The sequence below is a fragment of the Hyla sarda genome, chromosome 1 (genome assembly GCF_029499605.1).
Source record: "Hyla sarda isolate aHylSar1 chromosome 1, aHylSar1.hap1, whole genome shotgun sequence".
In the NCBI taxonomy this organism is placed as follows: Eukaryota; Metazoa; Chordata; class Amphibia; order Anura; family Hylidae; genus Hyla; species Hyla sarda.
The window spans coordinates 103,157,574-103,182,130 of NC_079189.1; the positions used below are offsets into that span (position 1 = coordinate 103,157,574).

At 43.1% G+C, this 24,557-nt stretch overlaps 2 protein-coding genes across 5 annotated transcripts in view; both read right to left on the minus strand.

The window, feature by feature from the left end:
- Positions 1-15,512, minus strand: part of ASAH1 (N-acylsphingosine amidohydrolase 1) — a 40,411-nt gene extending 24,899 nt beyond the window's left edge. Inside the window, exons 1-7 of one of the 4 annotated variants that reach the window (XM_056559264.1) lie at positions 12,500-12,588; positions 11,566-11,612; positions 9,616-9,706; positions 6,805-6,891; positions 1,561-1,639; positions 1,295-1,369; positions 1,169-1,214 (exon numbers count right to left, since the gene is read on the minus strand). In XM_056559264.1, the coding sequence (XP_056415239.1) occupies positions 1,169-1,214; positions 1,295-1,369; positions 1,561-1,639; positions 6,805-6,891; positions 9,616-9,706; positions 11,566-11,612; positions 12,500-12,529 (455 nt within the window). In that variant the 5' untranslated portion in view covers positions 12,530-12,588. Of the gene's footprint in view, positions 1-1,168; positions 1,215-1,294; positions 1,370-1,560; positions 1,640-6,804; positions 6,892-9,615; positions 9,707-11,565; positions 11,613-12,499; positions 12,589-15,339 lie in introns of those variants that run through there. The other 3 variants (XM_056559256.1, XM_056559238.1, XM_056559246.1) reach the window with 3 other exon arrangements.
- A 4,515-nt stretch (positions 15,513-20,027) lies between these two features.
- Positions 20,028-24,557, minus strand: part of FRG1 (FSHD region gene 1) — a 71,083-nt gene continuing 66,553 nt past the window's right edge. Inside the window, exon 10 of the mRNA XM_056559274.1 lies at positions 20,028-20,153. Coding sequence (XP_056415249.1) covers positions 20,117-20,153 — 37 coding nt within the window. The 3' untranslated portion in view covers positions 20,028-20,116. The remainder of the gene's footprint in view (positions 20,154-24,557) is intronic.

Consider the following 24,557-nt stretch of genomic DNA (forward strand, 5'->3'; position numbering starts at 1 on the left):
TCACTGTGTGAAGCAACAAAGGAGAGGGGGAAGGAGGAGACCCCACCAGATCCCAGCTATTGGTCCGTCTGTACTGACGGACCAATTGGAGCGATCGCCGGCCGGGGACCGTTGCGATTGGTCTCTGGCCAGGTTCAGGGAGGCTCGACTGTGCAGCACAGCCGAGCTCAATAAAACTGTCACGGCGCCCGGCGGCGCTGTGACAGTTTATTTCCATCAGGTACATGTATGTGGTGCTGCGGGAAGTCATCCCTAATCACGTTTATGTACCTGATTTTGCGTAAAGGGGTTAAAATGACAATGCTGCAGATGCCATAATCCGTATGAATCACTGCATCTGAATTGTTAATGGCGAGCATCAGCAGGATTGGGGATGTCTGCCATTACCTGTTCCTGTCCCTGGCTGCTGATAGTAACCGGGTCCCATATGAGGGCTTTTTTGTGGGATTAAAATTGTATATTGTAATGACACCTTTCATTTTACCATAAAATGTATTGAAAAATTGACATGGCTTCTATATTGTTGGGAATGTGGTTTACAGCTCAGTTAAACTGACATGAATGGAGACGTAACACCACACGCACACATATGCACACACACAACCTGAGGACAGGTGTGATGCTGATTTTTGGAAGAAATGAATGTCTGTGTGTTGAGTTATTTTGAGGGGACAACATTATACACCGTTATACAGGCTGTTCTCTCACTACTTTACATTGTAGCAGAGGGTCATTTCTCCAGTGTAGTCAAAAGTGTGAGGGGTGTATTCACTTGTGGGATATTAACTACAAAACACAACCCTCCCCACAACAATGGCATTTGTTATCTACTTCTATTTATGCCACCCACTTTGCTGCTTCATTAACATTATAGTTCAGACATTTTTGCATGTCGCAGTTACAAATATGTTAACTTTTTTGTTTACATTTATTGGAAAATGGGTATGACTTACATTATAGGGATTTTATAACGTTTAAGGTTCCCCTATAAATTAAATGACAGATTTTTTTCTGTGATGTGCTAGTACAGCCCACCTATGGCAGGCTGTATAAGCAGATCTGACATGGCAAGCACCAAGGCCAATATGGTTAGTGTGGTGTGATGTTTTGTCTGAGGGAGGGGGGGCGTTCGCATCACTTAACACTGCCAGGAAATTGTTGCACTCACCCAAGGAATAATCCAAAATCCAGGTTTCTGGCATGAAATAACTTTCCTATATATTAAAAAAGAGATTTATATTAAAACAAGCCAGTCGGCAAGCAGTAAAAGATGTGAAGTTGAGGTGAAGATTACCAGACGGATCCTCTGCCACGACTGATGTGCACACAGTGAAAACTTCATAGAAGATGTTGAATAACATAACTTCTCCTGTTAGGAAACAAAAAAATTAAAGCAGTCATCTGAATTCCTAGAGGGAGAAGACTATGTTCTGCTTCTCAAGTACTGTCCTGTAAACGGTGTAAAGTTTTGGGACAAATATTCGAGAACAACTGAAATATGTTGTTGACCTAAGATATTTTCCTTCTATCTGTAGTGTCTATGTAATCGCCCACAAATACCTAATGGTAGTCCAGAAGCATCTGCAATTCCTTTAATTTCTCCATCAAAAGGCGGTGGAAGATTTCCAACGAGAGCTGGCTGCAAAAAAAAAAAAAGAGTCACATATTAAAGCATTAGGTTTGGTACATACTAACAGGCTACCAAAAAAGAAAGCACAATTATCAGTATACATAGTATGATCTTGCCTTGTGCACAAGAGACAGTTTCAGTACTTTGTGAACATTTATGTTAGTGACCTGAACTTTAAGGCTATGTTCACACGATGGAATTTCCATGTGGAATTCTGTACAGAGATTCCGCAGCAGAGTCCTATTGATTTAAATGGAATTCTGCTGCACTGTTCACATAGCAGAATTTCTGCACCGGAAACACCTGCAGTGGAAATTTACATTCCGGTGTCCACAGAAAGAATAGATCTGCTCACACCACATGGAAATGTTTTAGATCAATTTTACAGTGCAAAATCCTGGACAGACCTCATCTCTAATGCATCATAAGGTTAACACTGTTCTTTTAAGTCATTAGAGATTTGGTTGTGCTAGCTAGGATTTTTGCCCATATAGTGGCACAAAATGAATCTGTGTCACTCTACACAGAAAACCTGGCACCACTAAAATATTATCTGGTACAAACAACTACTGAAAAACATACATATTAAAAAATAGGAAGATAAAGTATGCAAAATAAACAAGTAAGCAGAAAGTTAGAATGATAATTTACCAATAATTCACTATTCATGAGTCCATCATTTATTTTCCACTTTAAGGGCAGGAATAAAACAGGTGCTGTCGTGATGGACTCATGAAAAATAATTTATCGGCAAGTTATCATTCTAGTGGTAGTAGTTGGTTGGTAAGAGGAAGGAAGGGAGGGAAGGAGGAGGAGTAATGTAGTAGTAGTAGTAGTAATGTTCAGGGATGGACCACGGCATGTAGCACCTTACAACCGAACCTAAGGTCCCAGGAAAAGGCCACATTCAGCTTGTAATGTTTAAAGAAAATGTGAGGATAGACCACGTAGCCATACTACAAATCTGTTCTAGGGAAGCAGAGGCTTTTTCCGCCAAGCAGATTGCCATGGCCCAGTTTGAATGTGCCCTTAATCCTTTTGGCGCTTGAAGATTAATAGGCTTGCCCGATAGAGATAGAATATGTAGATTTTTTTTGCCCTTATTGGGCCCTTGAAACTGGATGAATAGGCTGGAGTTTATTCTCTATGGTTTGGTAACAAAGATAATGAAGAACAGAACTTTTTACATCTAGTGTATGAAAGTCTTTTTCCCTGCAGTCCTCCAGAATTTTCTAACAGAGGGACTTGGCAAAGAAGGTCAATTTGTGAAAAAAAGTATAGGATCCATTAGTACAACATGTTTCAGCAAGCTGAATTAACTTCATTAGCCTCATCAGGGCTATAAAGATTACCTTCTCCATCCAGACCTTCTGAAGACACATGTGAAGAGCATCTACTGTCTCTGGGCCGTCTCTCGGGTTTAAAAGAGAAGTAGTAAGGTTCTTTCTGCTTTTGTCTGCTAGCAAAAAGGTCTCACTTCAATTTTTTACCAGAGACTTAGATCCAGGTAAATGGGAGATGAATCCCTAAGTATTTATTAGAAGTCAACTGCTGGGAGTGTGGCCACATTCTCTTCCACTCAGATGAGGATTTTCTCTGGCATCTTTAGGAGATTGAACCTTTTTTCCCTTGATGAAGAACGAATGCAACAGTTGTAACATTGTCTGAATATACCTTTATATAAAATGTACATGGTCTCTGGAAGTCTGACACTAATTCTCAAAAGTTCAAGAGACGACCCAGAGTTTCTTAGTACCAGGAACCCTGCAACTGAAAGTTTCCAACATGAGAAGTTTTCACTTGGAATGAAATTGTAACCTTCTTTTCTAAAGAAATTACAGAGCAATCTCACACCTTCAGTATCTGGGTCTTAAAGGTTTTGGAGTGACTCTGGCACCATGGAACTGCCAGTATATATTGCCTCTACTATTGTCATGGTCTTCCTCTTTTAGAGCTTTTTTATTTTTTTGTGCTGAAAAGACAAAATCTTGTCTGTAGAAAGAAATGTTTGAAATATTTGATTTTCCGAGTCTAGAATCGTACCCAGGAATTGTTTGCTTCTTGACGGAGTCAGCTCTGATATTTAAAAATTCACAATCTAGCTGAAATGTTGCAGACAAGCTATGGTCTGTCGAACATACTGGGAGAGAGAACCATGAGAACGAGCTATTAGTAGATTGTACGTGATCATTGTAATCCCTTTCAACCTCAAGAGCGTTGTTGAGATGCACTGCAGATCTTAAATATTTTTGGTGGGACAGACATATAGGCAGATGGTAATATGCATCTTTTAGAACTTCTGTTGCCATAAAAGGCATCTTCCGGGATGGAAGGCATGGCTGACTTCAGCAAAAATCATGGTGCCACTAACCACCCAACAGAATATTTATATCCTCAGAAAAATAATACTTCTTATCATCATGAAAAAGATTCCATAATTTCACCCACTTCTTGAGCGTTTGAATTACCAGACACAATATCAAGGTCTGAATCCGAGTCTGTCTGTATCCACAATAATTTCAGGAGGATGCATAGGTGGAGAGGGATCCATAATACATGGTCTAAGCATAGCCACAATAACCAAAGCATGCACTTTCTTATTCATAATAGAATAAAGTTTGGCCATAAAGGACATGGATTCTGGTTGGTCAACTTTCCCAGAACAGGGTTTGCATAAGGGTTTAGTATAACCTTCAGGTGAAATTCTCTTTACATACACCAAATTTTAACTTTAACGTCCTTAGAAACATCTTTAGTTTTATTCAGGGTCTCCTTGTCTCCCTAAAAGGAGAGAAGGGAACCCATAAAAATAGGGGCAAAGTGAAAAGAACAACCGGGCTACACGAACCCCTTCCAGTCCAGGATCCAGAAGTAAGAACCCCTCTATACTGCTGCACCACAGGAACCGAAAACACTGAGGAGTTGAAGGGGAGAGGCATTTTTTAACCTGTGGCGACAATCTCATGCGATGTTGTTCAGATGACGACTTGAAAATATAAAATATAATGCATTTTGTACAGACATTAAAGTAGTCTACCACCAACAATCATTGCTTTTTTGCAGGATGGGTGTTGAGTGTCTGATTAGCAGGGGTGTCAGTAGCCAGATCCCCACTAATCATAGAAACCGAGCTCCTGTGTTCACCTCGTTAAATGGAGCAGTGGTCAGACATGCACCCTGCCTTCTCCATCTCCCTCCCTGGCCTGAAGAGGATAGTGGAGCAATGTACTTTTTTTTCTTCAGGCCCATAGGTGGGGCAGTGCACATCTAGCAGAAAGGTAATGAATCTTGTTTGTTGGAAAGCAGATTTGACACAGACCAAAATAAAAACACTAAATAGCATAAAACCGTGTAGAACTGTGTTGCAGAACCTGACAAGGTGCATACTCCCATGACCTGAAAGTGCAAAATAAAAAAAGACAAAGCATAACACTATACCTTAATAAAAAAGGTACATTTTTTTTGCTATTTTCTACGTGCACAGGCTTTGCATGCCTTTCATGTCTATTTTTGGGTGTTTTTGGAAATTCAGGAACTGAAACTTTAGCCGTCCGCTGTATGGTCATAAACAAGCATGTGCACAGTACTGTAGCCTGAACATCAGGTCTTTCATATAAATTTCATTAACATTATTTAATGAATACTTTCTTCATGTCCATATAATTAAATGTTCACAATTTCACATGATGTTTGATTTCCGAATTCAATATCAATAATGTACAGGAGTGGAATCTTTCTGAGATTATGAAATTCTAAATATTGCATAAACAAGCACTAAAAAGCTTGACCACAATCTTTAGAGCTCTTGCAACATATTCACACCACAACACTCAACCATCTGCATGACTCTGCTCACATGCCTGAACAACTTCAACAATAAAAACAACATTTGTTAAACTGTGAAATCAGGGCTCTGTCTAGGCCATTTAAGAACATTCACAAAATTGTCCCTAAGCCACTGCTTTTTGGTCTTGGCTGTGAGTCTTTGTCATTGTCTTGTTAGAATATTAATCTTAGGCCCAGAGCACTCAGGTCAGGATTGAGGGGAAGTTGAGGCACAGCTGTGCAATGCCCAGCAAGTTCTGTGCACAGGCATAGCTATAGGGGGTGCAGAGGTAGCAGTCACACTGGGGGCCTGGTACCTAAGGGGCCCCCAAAGCCCATCTGCCCCATAAGAGACCATAATAATTTGCGCACACAGGGCCCTATTGCAGATATTGCATCAGGGCCCAGAGCAACACGTTACAGCTCTCTGCATAGATCCTACTTATTAGAATAAGGCTCGTGTACAGAACTTGTTACATGGTTACCTTGGAAACCTAACAAGTCAGCGTAAGCTGCATTTCTCCACACCAAACTGTTGAGAGCGAGTGGAAACTTCCCAATAGAGTGATAATCTAATAAAGAAATTCCGCTTAAGGGTAGGGTCACACGTAACAGATCTGCAGCAGATCAACCGGTAACCCGACGCATAGTGACCTTTCAGCTGTTGACACCCCGCCCCACCTCCTCCCTGACCTGCTTTCAGAATGTACCCTTATTGTAGGGTCACATGTAACGGATCTGCAGCGTATTTTACAGCTGGAGGCATACTATGGGTCGGGTCACTGGCGGATCCACAGCGTAAAATATGCTGCAGATCCGTTACGTGTGACCATACCCTAAGGGTACATTTATACTTAAAGATTCTGCTGCATATTTTGTGCATCTGACTTTGCTACCCATTGAAACTTATAGGTTAACCCTTCAGGTGCTGTCCCCTCTCTGTCCTGTTCACCCTTCTCTTTTTTCCCCTCTGTTAAAAAAAATAAATTAAAAAATTAAAAAAAAATGCAGGATTTGAGTTTATTTTTTATTGGATTAAAAATCTGTCAACTAATCAATTTTTAAAATAATCGTTAGTTGCAGTCCTAATAATAACACAGATAAATCCCCCCACTGTGTATTAGGTTATCAAAACCTGTGTACAGAAAGAGTGGTGCAGTGAACTATAGCAAACCAATCAGATCGCTTCTTTCTTTTTCAAAAAGGCCTCTGAAAAATGAGAGAAGAAATCTGATTGGTTGTTATGGGCAACTGCACCACTCTTTCTGTACACAGGTTTTAATAAATCTCCCCATGTATTCACAGCACATGCATCCATAAGACATCTGGACTGTAAAATGACAACTTACCAGTTTAGTATCTACTAAATCAATAAGTTTTTCACTATGAAAGACAAATTTCACCAAGTCCTTAATTTGTTGAATCATCGCAGTTAGCTATGGAGAGGAAAGAAAAAATCATGAGATAAGTCAACAGATTGCTGATGCCCTGCATTACATTAACACTATGCAGACAGGAAACAAAGTATAAAATGTAAAACAAGTTACAAAGTTATTAAACCAGTTACAAAGCTTTTGTTTTGGCACTTAACCAGGACTCAGCATCGTGAATGCTATTAACTAATGTCAAAGAATCATTTTACAGTACTGGATGTTGTCTTATCAGAGACAGCCCTTTTCAAAATGCAAGTACCCACACACCACACCACTTGAAAACTGCTGGTTTTGCCAGAGGATGCCATAGCAGATGCTGGGAGAAGTAAACTGTTACATGGCAGCTAGAACATACACAAGGAGGTGGAATTATCAAGATAAAATTTCTCACCCACTGAGCGCACAGGTACACCGATTTATGTATATTAAGAAATCTGGCACATCCATGAGACCATGCCCTTTCGTGAGGCATAATGCCCACTTTGCACCAGACTCCAACTTGGCAAGCATGACACAAAATGTCAAAAAGTTGCAACATTTTTGCACAAGGCCAGTGTTTCTGGCAAACAATGTGTGACTTTTTGTATCTGATTGCTGATGTCATATTAAAGAAATGCTCTTCTGTAGCAGCAATACAGCATCTAGTGCAGTATGCAGATTTTTTTCCCCATATCAATAAAAAAAAAAAATAAAAAAAATAAATAAAAACAAACACATCAGTAGGCTTCCTTCCTGTATATTGGAGTCACATCGGACACAAGTAAGTACAGTAGAGTTTCATAAAAGACACATAACATGGTTACAGTCTACTCTTGAGTCTTAAAAAAAAAAAAAAAAAAAAAAAGGACTTTGATGAAACTTGATGTCTATTTCTCGTGTGTGAGCTGCTGGAATAAAAATAATAAACTGACTTACCTTCCGCCCGTCCCCCGGTGTCCCTGGAATCTGTCTTCCAGCCTTCTTTCTCTTGCCTGGGCCAGTTATATCACAATGCCCATCAGGTGGGACATTAATGCGGCTGGTGATTAGGTGAGCCCAGTGTGATGCAGTAGGCCCCAAAACCAGGAAGTAGACCGGGGCCAGAGGACGGAAGATTATTATTTTTATTCCAGCCTTTAAATGAAATCTAACTAATGACAGCAACTGCATGGAGTTTGTATAGTATTAATGTGTTTTCCCCTACAGATAGGTTGGTCACTTGTCACAAATTTAAAATGTATGGGTACGCCCTTGCGTCTTGGTACTTAAGGACCGAGGGCGTACCTCTACGCCCTGGTTCCGTTACCAAGGTATGAAGCATGCTCACGAGCTGAGCACGCTTCATACCCAGTGGGTCCGTGTTGCTATGAGCAGCCAGGACACAAGGTTTATGTCGGACACAGCCCGATGCCCGGCATTAACCCTCTAGATGCCGCAATCAAAGTTGATCAATGGCATCTAAATGCTGGGGTTAATCATGCAGGTTAGCTTAGTGGAGCTGATCGGGACATCTGCTGCGAAATTGCAGGTCCCGATCAGCTGAGTGGACAGTGGGAGGGCCCTTACCAGCCTCCTCGCTGTCCGATAGGTGCTCTGATGTCCCCAGCCAGCCATGGAAGGCTAGAACAGCAGAGCACAGATAACACTGATCAAAGCTGAGCAAAAGCACAGCATTGTACAGTGTATGCAATTATATAAAGTCAATAGTAAGTTATAGTTAATAAAAGTGAATTAACCCCTTCCCTAATAACAGTTTGAGTCACCCCCCCCCCCATTTTCTAAATATAATAATCAAAAATAAACAATCATATGTGATACTGTTGCGTTTGTAACTGTCCGAACTACCGTATCAAAATATAAGGTTATATTATATACACTTAAAAAACACACTTCATATATACCATAACATTTTTTTAAAAATAAAAAGCGATCAAAAAGCCCCATCAAAATAAAAAAATGGTACTGATAAAAACTACAGATCACGGCACAAAAAATGAACCCTCATATATCCCTGTATGCGGAAAAATAAAAAAAAGTTATAGGGGGTCACAAGAGGACACTTAAGAGTACTAATTTTGGTGCATGTAGTTATTTTTTTGAAGTAGTAAAAATTAAATGGCACACAAAGAAGATGAATGAAGCAGGAACACCTTTATTTCAATAGCGGGTACATAGCGAATGTGGGAGTGGACTAGTAGGAGGAGATTCGGGCAACGGACCGTATCGCGTTCCTACGTTTCCTAAGGCCCTACGTCAGCAAAGGAGTCCAGCTGGATCCGCACAAATGCGACGGGTCCACTGGATCAAAATGACCATAATGAGATGAGCGGTTTCCTATGATTTGCCAAAGCATATGCCACTTTAGGGCTCACAGTATTTTGTAGGCTTTTACTTGTCCAACAGAGCAAATAACAGGCAAAACATTGTATACATAATTTATGAAGATATCCTAGGATATAAGCCTTTAAAGGGGTACTCCGGCGCTTAGACATCTTATCCCCTATCCGCTGCCCGTGATCACCAGTAATCAGACCCTGAGCGAACGTGCTCCGGGAACTGATTTTTAACGGGGTGCGGCGTGCAAGATCCTTTGGATAGGGGATAAGATGTCTAAGCACCGGAGAACCCCTTTAATGTTAGAACATATTCCTGGCTCTGCATTCAATTGGCCCCAATACTTGTGACCTAGGAATTACTTTATTATACTGTCTACACCTTCTGTAACAGGTTATAAATGTAGACACTCACTGGCTGCTTCTTTTCTGTGATTATCTTCTTCCATCTTTCACTTGGTGGTTGGTCCAGATTTACTGTGTACCATGGTGCATTTCCCTGGTACCTGTAAAGACAGCAATGTTTAATATGATCACAAAGAAACATACAGCACCACATTCACATGTCTTATTAGTTCTGCAATCTGTTCTCTGCATTAAAAACTGGTTTTTGTTTTATTTTCTATCTAAATCATCAGGAAACCGTTCTAACTAGTGATCAATAGTGCTGCCTACACTCCAGATATTGGTGGCCTATCCTAGTTATAGGTCATATTTTTGGCATGTATTCACACGTACAGTATCCTGCACATATTAAAAGCTGCAGATTTTATGCTGCAAATTTACATTGAAATCTGCAGCTTCAATTTTGCAGCATCAAATACGTGCAGGATACCCATACATGTGAATACACCCTCAGTCTTGAATAGATGAACTTTTGGTCTGCAAACTGCAATGCTAATGGACCTGTATGACTGTAATGATTCCCAGCTATGTCTGGCAGCTGCCATCTCTTAGAATTGTGGAACCTCAACATCATTATAAAACAAGCTGTAAACTGATTAATATTAGAAGGGTTCTCCATGTTTAATTTTTCAACAAACTGTTTCTTACTTTCGCCTCCATTTAGCACTAAGGGGAATTCCGGGATTATTTTTTATTTGACTATGCTACAGCGGCTGTAAAGTTAGTGTAGTTCATAATATGGTGTCTGTACCTGTGTGTGATGGTGGTCTCGCAATTCTGTGAATTTTGCCCCTACATTATTTTTAACAGCATACAAAATGAGTGTCTATTGCACTGGTGTATTGCATTGGGGGCAGCACAGGTGTGTTTCAATGGGTGGGGTGGCTGATGTGTGGGAGGAAGAAAAATTACCTCACACTTACAAACAAGGAACTATGGGATTTGTAGTTTGAGAGGACGAACTCAAACAGCAAACAGCCAGTTCACACAAGAATAGCCTCAGCATTATGGTAATCTCACAACATAGTCATTTAACCCCAAGACAAGCACGGATCCTTCCTAAGCATGTCCATTACTGTCTGGCAGGTACGTACTAAAATCCCATTATGGTGGATAACCCCTTTAAAGTAGTAGACATCATGCTTTATACTCCAGGCATCATAGCTCCCATCACATAGCAGTGATGCCAGGAATATGAAGCCTGACCGCTGACTGGCTGTGGCAGGATAAATGACCGCTCCTAAAGTAACAATGGAGTGTCGAGCAGGGGCTCAACGGATGAGAGTGGAAAGGAAAGCAAAAGTTTGTTGTTTTACTGCATGAGAGGACTTCTAAAAATGTCTTTAAAAGCATGGATAACCCCCCCCCCTTTAAAATAGACTTGTCAACCGTTTCGATTTGAGGCCCATACAGAGGTTGGGAGGGGAGTCCATACATACTTGTAGTCTCGGTCATGCAGCCTTAACAGGCCCTTAAAGGGGCACTCCACTGTCTCAGCGTTCAGAACATTATGTTCTGAACGCAGAGTGTGAGCCCCGGGGCTCATGACATCACGGTCACGGTCCCTCGTGACATCACAGTCATGCCGCCTACCATAGACTTGCATTGAGGGTGTGTTGCGCAACGTCACGAGGGGCTGACATCACGAGCCCGGGTGCCCACACTCAGCGTTTGGAACAAAATGTCCCTTTAATGTGGGACTTTATGGAAAATGGCTGTCGACTGTTCATCCCCAGCACCTTGCCATGTATACTGTCTACCATAAAAGATGTACTGGATTCTATCTACCACAGTGGTGAGTGCTGCTTTTTTTTCTGCTCCTTTGTTGAAATTTCTATTTTGGACTATTTTATAGCAGAGCACCATTATAGGTGTTAAGACTATATTTGTGCTGTATTAACTCCTGAACTAAAGACAGAACTAGAATTAGTGGCAAGTGCCAACATTTATGATGACTTACGTTGGTCCTGAGGGGGGATAGGTTCCACTTCGGCAATCTTCTGTGTACTGAAACAAAAAATTTCCACCATTGAAGTTATCAGCTCTGCCTAGCTAAACAAACTAAATGTATAGGTGCGAATATGCAGTGACTGTAATACACAGGCAAAAACAGACGTGGCGGCCCACTGTGGGCACCATTGTGTGTCAACATTGACTATCTGGTTTATTGCAAGCTGCATTACTGCTTTACTTTCCAGAGTTTATTTTGCACAGTGTGATGGAACTGTATGAGCCCACGTGCTAGGACAAGGCCACCTCATATACAACTAACCAAGTATATTTGAATCCTAAATTGGGTATATGGTCTGGGGGGAAAAAAATGTGGGAACTCACCCAAGATTTCCACTCAAGGGTTGGTCCTGCAGGATTCCTGCTAATGGGAACAGTACTGGGGAGATTTATCAAAACTTGTCCAAAGGAAAAGTTGCTGAGTTGCCCATAGCAACCAATCAGATCGCTTTCATTTTTAAATGCCTCTCAAAAAAATTGGTTGCTATGGGCAACTCGGCAGATTTTAATAAATCTCCCCACTTGTTCCTGCTATGGAAAAAGTGCTAGAACTCTGTTCCCATGAGTTCCTACAGGACTTGAGCCCTGTAGACAGTGCAGGGTGCAATGGATAGATGGAAAATGCATTAATCTGCAGAGGACTGGCAGAGAGATGTGTTGCTATCTATATGATGTGATCAGGGCTCAAGTCCTGCCGGAACGTGTGGGAACTGAGTTCCTGCACTCTTTCCACAGCAGGAACACAGTTCCCATTAGCTTGAATCCTGAAGGACCACCCCTTAAGTGGACATCATGGCTGAGTTCCCACACATTTTTCCCCTGGATGTGATCATATATCGGAATTATACAATGTAGGAATTTGTCCCAAAAATATATAGACATACAGTGAAACTTCTCAAGACATCCCCCACCATATAGAACAATTTTACAATTAATTCGATGGAAGCCGCCTCATAAGCAGACCGCCCCCTTATCCGAACAATGGGGGAGATTTATCAAAGCCTGTCCAGAGGAAAAGCTGCCCATGGCAACAAATCAGATCGCTTCTTTCATTTTTAACAAGGCCTATGCAAAATGAAAGAAGCGATCTGATTGGTTGCTATGGGCAACTTTTCTTTTGCACGGGTTTAGATAAATCCCCTCCAGTGACAACATTTTTGCCAGAGAGAAGCAATGCTGGAGACTAAAGGCTCTTTTGGGGCTCGTTCACACGGCCGTTGGGCTTCGGTAAAGGGAGCCGTGTTGGCCAACTGTTCTGGGTCCGTTTGGCGCAAAAAAATAAAAAATATGGACCCAGAAGCTGACAGAGCATTATGGCAGTGTGAACTTAGCCTTACACAAGCAGAATATTGGCAAATGTGTTCCCAGTTGGCGAGCGACTCAAATACAAGTTTGTCTGCCGCACATCATCCTGTATAAATGGGGGACGTGTGGCCGACAACTAGAAATTTATTGGGACAAAACATTGACTGGGGGCCAGAAACCATGCTGTAGTACAGTGTTTCCTAACCAGGGTGCCTCCAGCTGTTGCAAAACTACAACTCCCAGCATGCCCGGACAGCCAAAGGCTGTCCGGGCATGCTGGGAGTTGTAGTTTTGCAACAGCTGGAGGCACCCTGGTTGGGAAACACTGGTGTAGTAACACACCACTAAGGGTGGGTTCACAACACGATTTTGCTATATGGTTTCAGAAAAAAAAAAAATGTAAAAAAAATTTATCTTTTGCCACCGTACAGAAAACCGTGCCCATAGACTTCCCATTCAAAACACCATAACATATACGGTTGTCTCCGTTTTTCAAACCATACCGTTTTTTACTTTTTTTCTCTCCCGGACAGAAAACAGTGGCCTAGGATGGTTTTTGGTCTGGGTGAAAAACCGTTTAAGGCTGCATTCACATCTCGTTTTTGCAAAACGGTTTCCGTATCAGGTTTTTTTTCGTAAAAAAACGTATGTCTCAAAACCGGAAAGAACCGTATATACCTCTGTAAGGTTTTTAACCGTATATGGTTGGAAAACGGATGTCCGGTTGCATATGGTTTAAGACGTCTTTTCAGAAAAAAAAATACGGATAGAGTTTTATGTTTTTCCTTAATTAAATAAAGTTCTTCTTGTTCTATTTGTGGGAAGAACTTTCGGTGTGCACTGCGCACGTGCAAACTGCAAAACCGGATGGAACTGTACGCACATACGGTTCAGTATGGTTCCCATAGACCACCATTTAAATTTTTTTTATAATATATATTTTTTTTCCCCATACACAAAACCATAGTCTACTACGGTTTTATGTCCAGGGGAAAAACCGGATACAACATACATATATATATATATATATATATATATATATATATATATATATATATATATATATATATAGTGTGCTGCGGAATTCTACATATATATATATATATATATATATATATATATATATATATATATATATACATACACACACACACACGTTGTATCCGGTTTTTCCCCTGGACATAAAACCGTAGTAGACTATGGTTTTGTGTATGGGAAAAAAAATAAGAATAAAACTGATAAAACCGTAAATGCAAAACCTACACAACCGGATGCTATGGGTGCCATATGGTTTTCTATGAAAATATCTATTCATACGGTTCCATATGTTTTTTTTTTTTACAGAAACCGGATACGGGAACCGTACTGCAAACACCAGATGTGAATGTCTTAAACAGTATAATATATATATATATATATATATATATATTATATATATATATATATAATTGAAAATACATTTTTGGCAGCACACGTAGGAGAAAAGGGGGGTGCACGCTGGATAACCCGGTCCCAGGTCCAAAGTAGTTATGCAAAAAAACAGCGGCACACCAATTTCCAAGTGAAAAGAATGAATGGCTTTTATTTCAACCAAACATCTATAGGAGCGTCGTTTCACCTGTCTCACACAGGCATTGTTTATATATATATATAATTATTATAATTATTTTTTTTTTTTTTTTTTTTTACATGTGAGTCAATGGGAACCGTACAGTGCGTTCGGTTCCATCCGGTTTTTGACTTTGCACAGTTTTTTTCTTGGAATTTCAGTCAAACAAGTGAAACTTTATTCATAATGGAGTGAAAATTTTAAAACATATAAACTTTATTTTCTTAAAAAAAAACGGATGCAACCGGACATCATTTTTCAAACCGTCTACGGTTTTCAACCATTTACAGATAAAAATTTGTACATACATTTTGACAGTTTAGTCCGGTTTTGAGGAATCCGTTTTTTTAATCAAAATTCTGATACGGGAACTGTATTGCAAAAACGTGGTGTCAACCAAGCCTAACTAGAGTAGTGTCTCCCAACCAGGGTGCCTCAGCTGTTGCAAGACTACAACCCCCAGCATGCCTGGAGAGTCTAAGGTTGTCCGGGTATGCTGAGAGTTGTAGTTTTTTAACAGCTGGAGGCACCATGTATAGGAAACACCAATAAATTAATGGCTGACCTATATATACACACTGCTGTATATCACACACACTTGTTTGTTTGTGTATTTGTCTCTAACAAAGACAGACGGGGCAGGTGGAGTGCCCCTTTAAGGATCAGTGTGCACCGTCCTGTACCCGGAAGCGCACGTTACACAAGCACATAACCCGCACCTAGTGCTATCTCCAGGACGCCTCCCGACACCCCAGCTCACTTCATAGCCCCCTCCGCCCACTATAGTTATACAGTAGCGGGGCCACTCACCGGCGGCACGTCCTGGGCCAGGCTGAGCGCGCACACGGCCAGCAGCAGGCAGGAGCACAGCACGGTACCTGGCATCGTCCACCGCATCTCCAGGACAATCACTACAAGAAGCTGCCAGTTCCCTGATCGGGCTGTCACATGACCGCGCCTGGGCTGAACCACTTATCTCCACAGAGGGAGGGGTCAGTGCTGTCACATGTGTGGTTGTCACGGGGTTGTGTTTCACCAGGGTGCTGACTCCTGGTCTGGTGTAATGCATTAGTGATCCTCAACTAATACCATAAACTACAACTCGGGCATAATGGGAGTTATACTTTTTCAATATCCGGAGAGTCACAGGTTGGAGAACAGTATAGGGCTAGGATTACATGTGGGTGGAGATTTCAGTGAAATAGGCATACATGAGCAGAAACAATTCGGCAAGAAATCATTTATTTTCTCTGCCCAAATGATGTCACTAAACTGAAGGCGAAAAAAGCCTTAAAAAGTCAGTGTCATCCATTGGTGACAGTTGTGCAACCGACCATTAAAAGGTTATTCCATGAAAAAAACTTTTTTTTTATATCAACTTGCTCCAGAAAATTAAACAGATTTGTAAATTACTTCTATAAAAAAAATCAGCTGCTGAAGTTGAGTTGTCGTTTTCTGTTTGGCAACAGTGCTCTCTGCTGACATCTCTGTTTGTCTCGAGAACTGCACAGAGTAGAAGAGGTTTGCTATGGGGATTTGCTTCCACTCTGGACAGTTCCCGAGACACGTGTCATCAGAGAGCACTTAGACAGAAAAGAACAACTCAACTTCAGCAGCTCATCAGGACTGAAAGGATTAAGATTTTTTTTTTAATAGAAATAATCTACAAATCTGTTTAACTTTCTGGAGCCAGTTGATACATAAAACAAAGTTTTTTTTTTCCAGGATAACCCCTTTAAGCTGTTATACACATAGGCCATGTTTACATGTCTGAAAATGTGCACCCAGAAAACACGGGCGGACATTCCACAAATGTGTATGTTCCAGCGGGCCCCAAGACAGCTCAGAAATGCCTATAATTTCTGCAGATACCGGAATCAGGATTTCTGTGGAAATTCCGCCATGTGCACAGTGCAGCAGAATCCCTTTAAAATCAATGGGACTCTACTACTGGGAAATTTTCAATTGGAAATTACACCATGTGAACATAGCCTTATAGGGTCCGTTCACACGTCCTTATTTTTTCTGCAGATATGCTGTAGCAGATTTTGCTGCCCATTGACATCAATGGTCCGCAAAACCACGCCCCCTCACATAGACTTGCATTGAGGGGGCGTGGTGTGACATCACAGGGGCGTGGCCATGACGTCACGACCCCGGCTGTCCGCACCCAGCATTCTAAACCCAGCTGCACAGAGATTGCAGGAGTCCCAGCGGCTGGACCCCTCCGATCAGACATCTTATCCCCTTATCCTTTGGGCGGAGTACTCCTTTAAAGGGGTATTCCAGGATTTTGTTTATTTATGCTACAGGGGCTGTAAAGTTACTGTAGCTAATAATATACATTCCGGTTTCTGTACTAGGTTTAATGTTGGTCGTGTACACTGTTTATGTTGGTCGTGTTCTGACTATTATGTCGTCACAGCTTTATTTCTGGGAATATCTTTATGCTTACGTTTATTCTAGCATTTCCGGTGTAGTCAGGATGAACACATTTCTAAGCCTGTTCATCATGCTTATGTCCCATTTCTCAAGTCTTCAGATTTATCACAAATTGGAGTTGTCACTGTATCTGCATAAGTATCACAATACAATAGTCTGGTGTCACTGCAGGTAGTAGTATTGTTGGTGATCAGCTGTTAGGGTTGTTGTGCTGGAAGGGGGATTCTTCTTCCACCCCTGATTCACGGAGCCTTTATCTGGTAGAATCAGTATTTTGAACATTACGTTCTTCCAACCGATGAGTTAACATAATGTGTAGTATATGAACATTTCATTACAGTTAGCAAACTACACGTCTTTTATCATTGTGGTGATAGGATTATTGTGTATTACAGTCTAGTGAAAGGGGTATTCCAGCTTTATACATAAGATGTATGATCACAGGAGTCCCGCCGCTGGGGACCCCGCAATCTCGGTGCGGCCCCCGGCATTCTGTGCCGGACGCTGCCTCCGAGACGGGGATGTGACGTTACACCACACCCCCTCCATTCATATCTTTTGGAGGGGGTGTGACGGCCGTCAAGCCCCCTCCCATAGACATGAATGGAGGGTGTGTGGCATGACATCACTAGGGGGCATGGCCGTGGCATCACGTCCCCATCTCGGAGGCAGTATAAAGCATTGCTGCATTTCTTAGTAGAATTGTACAGTGGTCCCTCAACATACGATGGTAATTCATTCCAAATGAACCATCGTTTGTTGAAACCATCGTATGTTGAGGGATCCGTGCAATGTTAAATATAGGAAGGTATACTCACCTGTCCCCGCCACTCCGGACCGTCACCACTGCCTTGATGTTGCCGTCCATCGCTGTCGCCGCCACTCTGGACCGTCACCGCTGACCTGGATATCGCCGTCCATCGCTGTTGCAGCGTCCCCGGGATTGTCGTTCCTTATGGTCGTCATCACGTTGTTACACACGCCGCTCCTATTGGATGACGACAATGGAGAGCGACAGCCATGCAGGGGATCCTGAAGAGGACGGTCAGGAGCGACGGGGACATGTAAGTGATCATCACCGGACCACACGGGGCACCGTAAACAGCTATCCGGCGGCAGCTGAAGCAGTCTGTGCCGCGGATAGCTGTTTATGCGATGGCCCCGCCCTACAAAAGCATCCTATGTTATGCTGCCTTCAACATGCGATGGCCTCTGAGAGGCCATAGTAAGTTGAAATTATCATATGTCGGGGGGTCACTGTATGTCTTAGGTGACAAGTTGTTGTATATCTAGAAACCTGTCAAGTTTCCAGGTGAGTTGCTAATGTCAGACTCTTCATACCTTTCACATGTCCATGTTGCCCACTTTGTTGCATATTCATGTTACCTGATTGTTCTTCAGGAGTGTGCAGCTTTAATATGTACTTCCCGTTACATTCAGGTTGTCTCTATTATTCATGCATACTTGTAAGTTCAGTTGGTAATACTTATAGGTATGTTGCTGGTTTCCTGGTTAAGTCCTGTTGCGCCTACAGGTTAAAATTACGCTTTACCCTGTCACGTCTTTCGGTTGAGATAACATGGCACAGAGGAAACTGAAGATGGAGAGTAAAATGTCACAGGGGGGGGGGGGGGTGGTGGTGTGTGTGTGTGTGTGTGTGTGTGTGTGTGTGTGTGTTAGCACAGGGGGCAATTGGAGGGTGGTGAAATTGCCATTTTTAGACAAACTATGCATGTCTAAAAAAGTGTGTCACCTACATGAAATATTTGGAAAACTCTGTCCTAGAGTGAAAAGTACGGTAATAAGGTAACTTGTAGGGATCGACCGATTATCGGTATGACCGGTATTATCGGCCGATAATCACAATTTTGGGCATTATCGGTATCGGCAATTACCTTGCCGATAATGACACATAAACACCCCCGACCCACCGCACCACGACCGCACCCCGACCCGTAGTGCTGGGCGGTATACCGGTATGAACTGGATACCGGTTTTTTTTCTCCCACGGTATGGCTTTTTGCCCATACCGCTATACTGGTCGGGCCCCTCCCCCACCCCCCGAGTCAATAAAAAAAAAAAATTTAAACTTACCTATAATGGGGGTGGTCCGGGCCATCCATCCTTCCTGTAGTGTCCGGCGGCATTCCGGGTGGAGGGTGAACCGGTCCGGGCTGTCCTTCTTCTCCGGAGGTGCTCTTCTCCACTCCAGGCAGGCTCCGGCCTAGTACGCTGCATAGACGCCGCGACGTCAGGTGCGTCGCTGCGCACGGGTGTCAATGCGCAGCGTCTATGCTGCGTTACTAGGCCGGAGCCTGCCCGGAGTGGAGAAGAGCACCCCCGGAGAAGAAGGACAGCCCGGACCGGTTCACCCTCCACCCGGAATGCCGCCGGACACTACAGGAAGGATGGATGGCCCGGACAACCCTGACAGGTAGGGGGAGAGAAGCGGGTGGTGGCAGCGGCGGCCTATGGCACCGCAAAAGCCACTGCAGTGCATTGATTTAAAGCGCCCGCTTTAAATCAATGATCTGCAGCGGTGTCGCGGGGGGATAAATAGCCGATAACTTATACCGGAATATCGGTATAAGTTATCAGCTATCGGCCCTAAGCTCCACCGATTATCGGTATCGGCCCTAAGAAAACAGATATCGGTCGATCCCTAGTAACTTGCAAATGATTTCTACACTGTCACTTGCAACATTCTTTCTACAATGGAAACTCTGAGTAATGTTACATCTAACTGAAAATGAAGTGCAATGAGGAAGCATATTGGGGGAGAGTTATCAAAAACTGTGCAGAGGAAGAGTGGTGCAGTTGCCCATAGCAACCAATCAGATTGCTGTTTTCATTTCTAAAGAGACTTGTGAAAAATGAAACTGCACCACTCTTCCTCTACACAGGTTTTGATAAATCTTCCCCATTGTTTCTAGGTAGTTGCATACTAGTGACTTCTGCGTAAGTAAATGGGCCTATATTGGGCCTTTCCTGTCCCACATACAAAGGTTTTATTTTTTTATATAAAATCTTTATTGTAGCATTTATTTAGTTTGGAAAACATAAAAAAAAAAAAAAAAAAAAAAAAAAAAAAAAAAGGAAAACAGATTTTCTTCCTCCTTGGTATTGAGATGTTGATCAGTTGTCTTTACTTGCAGTATCTATCTGCTTTCAATTTTGATCTCCTGTAAGGACAGAGTGAAAACATCTAAATGTTATATTTTTCTGTCATTTGCACACAGTACTAACAGTTCTTTTTCCAAACAATGTGTCTCCAGCTGTTGCAAAACTACAACTCCCAGCATGCTTGGAGTTGTAGTTTTACAACAGTTGAAGATGCACTGTTTGGAAAGCACTGGTTTAAACAGATTATTCCAAAAAGAACAACGTATCCAGCATTCTGCATGGACCAATAAAACTTTGTTTTGTCATTTACATAGAAATCAGGTCCATAGTATTAATAATCTATTTTTATCTCATACACACACAGTAGCATTGTGTATGACAATTATGTCTCTAAGGTAACATTGTGCGGTGATATCACTGCCCCCCAAACCTCACTTGACAGAACTAAGTTTGTTACGTCAACAAGTAGTAATGGTAAGGTAATGATTTTGTCACACTTCCCAGTGAATTCCTGAGGCGCCATTTACCTTCTATATGCCAAAAATATCCATTTGGCATCAGTTGTGCCAGTATGCTTTTGTTTCTGATTTATATAAAATTTTAGTCTTCTGTGCCTTTTCTATACAGTCACAGCCTGCAAAAAGTCATATACTGCACAGTATGGAGTAGGAGGGAGCATTTTGGACACAGTGGCATACACCAGGAATTGCTCACATCTTGGCATAAGCAAACTTTCCGAAATGAATTTGGTAAGGCATACAATGTTAGTACTTACCATACAAGAGGATGGACTCCTGACCGGAGACCCTGCCGCTGTATGTAATTTCCATGGCACCCAACCCCAATAGCTTGGAAAGCCATGTACAGGAACAAGTACACCACTCAAATAAAAGGAGCCTCTACTCCTAACTGAGCAGCAAAGCATATGCTGTATGCCTCACCACCATGTTAACATAACAGATTATAAGGACTTGATAAACATCAGACAGGCATAATATACAGGAGCTCTGGTACATACTATAGACACCATCAGCATGTCTATCCCTGTGTGTTAGTTATAAGAGCTAAAAGCTTATACTTCATGTTCTTCTGCAGTCATTAAAGAGTACCTGTCACCAAATAAACTGTTCTAAACTAACTCAGGCTATGTTCCCTAACTACTCCTAACACCCCTCCCACCCTACCCTTTAAAAAAAAATGTCAGAGCTTTAAAAGCTGTGTATCATACCTTTATTCTTGCTCACAGAGTGGGATTTCCCAGCAGGAGAAAATTGGTGTTTCCCAGCAAGCATGACATCACTGAAGCCTGCTGGGGCCACTTCCGCCCTCACATGGTTGCAGTGCTGTGATGAATAGAAGACCTCAGGCTCTGTGCATATGTCAGTCTGTGTAAGGCTGGGTCCACACTACGTTTTGTCCCATACGGGAGCGCATACGGCAGGAGGGAGCTAAAAGCTCGCGCTCCCGTATGTGACCGTATGCGACCGTATGCGTTCCCGTATGCCATTCACTTCAATGAGCCGACCGGAGTGAAACGTTCGGTCCGGTCGGCTCATTTTTGCGCCGTATGCGCTTTTACAACCGGACCTAAAACCGTGGTTGACCACAGTTTTAGGTCCGGTTTAAAAGCGCATACGGCGCAAAAATGAGCCGACCGGACCGAACGTTTCACTCCGGTCGGCTCATTGAAGTGAATGGCATACGGGAACGCATACGGTCACATACGGGAGCGCGAGGTTTTAGCTCCCTCCTGCCGTATGCGCTCCCGTATGGGACAAAACGTAGTGTGGACCCAGCCTTACTATCAGTGAGGCTCTGCTGCAGCTTTCGGTCTGTGCAGCTTTCTGTGAGAATCTGCGGAGCTTTCACTTTCTGTGCAGCTGTCAATCAAGCTCAGTGCAAAGAAACACTTCCTGAGTTTGGTCTCATGCCAGGCCGGGAGGAGACCAAACTCACTGTATTAATTGTGGCAGGTAACAGAACAGAGCCACCTAGTGGCTGTTTTTTTCTATTACAGTTTAAACATATTTATGTTGATAATTTTAAAAGCAAGTGAATGGGAAAGTGTCTGATAATTACACAAGGAACACTATATTAAAAGTTTTATTTGGGAGACAGGGCTGGAGCCTCCTACATCTCTCTGCTCATGGCTGCTGGCTCCTGGGGCCTCGCAAAAGGGGTAGATGAGTGAGTATATCTGTGCCCATGCTGGGCTCCTGCTGGGACTTGTGGTGCTTGCATTGGCTTCTAGGGTATGCTTACTCCCTGAAGTACCCCTTACTGCCTGCAATATACCCCTAGCGACTTTCTACCTGATCTCTGTGGGCCCTGGCTTGCTGGGACTTGTGGTGCTCTCCTTGCCTTCTGTGGACTGATTAGCTCTCTGTGGTGGCCCTATATAAATAGTGCCTCTCTAGTGGCCTGCTGGGACTTATGGTGCTTCAGTTATCTCCTGTGGACTGCCTCATCCGCTGGGGTACCACCTCCTTCCTGCACTATACACCTAGTGCTTCTCTACCTGCTCTCTGTGTGGCCCTGGTCTGCTGGGACTTGTGGTGCTTCCGCTGCCTTCTGTGGACTGCCTGAGCCGCTGGGGTCCCCCCTCTGGCCTGCTCTAAATACCTAGTGCCTCTTTATCTGCTTTCTGAGTGGCCCTGGTCTGCTGGGATTTGTGGTGCCTCCGGCCTGATATATTTATAGAGGTGACCTGCGCTCTTTGGACTGTGTTTCTAGTGCCTTTCTACCTGCTCTTTGTGTGACCCTGTCAATCATGGGTGACTCCTGCAACAGTAAAAGGAATAAGAAATCCAAGCTCTATGCTGAAGCCTCTTGGCCGACCTCTGATGAGGAAGTCTGTTAGGCAGTTTGTTATTCTGCGACATGAGACCCAAAAGATACGTGAGCGCACTGAAGAGGTGGAGCGAATGGTTTCTACTGTGGAAGATACTTTACACCCTTTGTCGGAGCAGGTTGACTCCCTGCAGCGTCAAGTTACGGAAGTTCTGAGTCGCATGGATGACATAGAGAACCGCTTGAGGCACCATAACATCCGCCTAGTGGGCCTCCCTTAGAAGGTGGAAGGGAATAATCCTGTTCTGTTCCTGGAAACATGGCTGAAGGAGATTCTTCCTGTGGACACATTCTCTCTTTATTTCTCCCTTGACTGGGCCCACCGAGTTCGGGCTCAGTCTCCTCCTCCTGGTGGTCCTCCGCGTCCCTTCCTGGCCAAACTTCTACACTTCAAGGACAGAGATGCTATTCTCCGGGCAGTGCGTATCAAGGGTGAGGTCCTTTGTGATGGAAGCAGAGTGTCCCTTTATCCTGATTTTTCTGAGGAGTTACGCAAGCAGCAGGTGCAGTTCACGGAGGTCCGGGCAAAGCTACGTGCCGAGGGCTGCCGCTACTCAATGTTGTATCCTGCTCGCCTAAGAGTGGTGGATGGGGCCTCTACTAAGTTCTTTACTTCTCCAACTGACACTCTTCACTGGGTGGATGCAGCCCCCCCCCCCCCCCCGTCAGACCTCCGGATTGAACTGTCCTGGACTACCTTGCTAATGACTGGTCTCCGTGATTGTCTTTAGATAGTGTTTATGAAGCTAGCCTTTGCTTTGGGTCTCCGTAGGCTCCCGTCTCCCTAAGGTCTCTCTGGGTTGTTTTCCTTAGTTACCGACCGCTTTTAGTTTATGGTGGGGTGGCGGGAGAGGTTTTCGTACTAGTGGTGTTTAGACTCACTTGGCATTCTTTTGACGCCCGTGGCAGTTGTATTTAGGGTCTAGGTCTACACATTGTTAGTGAATAGATGTTTACTATGTCCCGTTTAGTGTTAGACAGGGTTTTCTTGGTGATGTTTTGGTTATGCTTTGTTGCCTTTGTCTACGTGTTTTGTGTCTGTGCCCTTTCTGTCTTTCTGTTTGTTGTGTGCAGTGTGTGTGGTCCCGGTGCTCTACCCATCTTTGTCCTGGTCCACCTGTACTCTCTCCTGTTCCTATATAGTGTTATTTTTCATAATGGGGACCCTGAAGGTGGTTAGTTGGAATGTCCGGGGGCTTAATTCTAAGTTTAAAAGGGCCTTATGTCTAGACTTTGTGAAACGCCAGTCTTCTCACATTATATGTCTACAGGAGACTCTTATTACGGGTCAGAAAGTTCTAGCCCTGAAAAGGGCTTGGATAGCGCGGGGCTACCATGCCTCCTACTCCAATTATGGTAGGGGTGTCTCTGTGTTAATCGCCAAGTCTCTGCAGTTAGCGGTTTCTCGGGCAGTCTGTGACCACTTAGGGAGATTTCTGATATAACACAGTTCTCTGGGTTCTGTCTCCTTTGTTCTTGTCTCTGTTTATGTGCCCCCTCCTTTTCAGGTCTCTGTACTGGAGCTAATTAATGACAAACTTGTCTTTTCCCTCTGATCTCCTTTTCATAGGCGATTTCAACGTGGGTCCTGATCCAACGCTCAACCACACCAC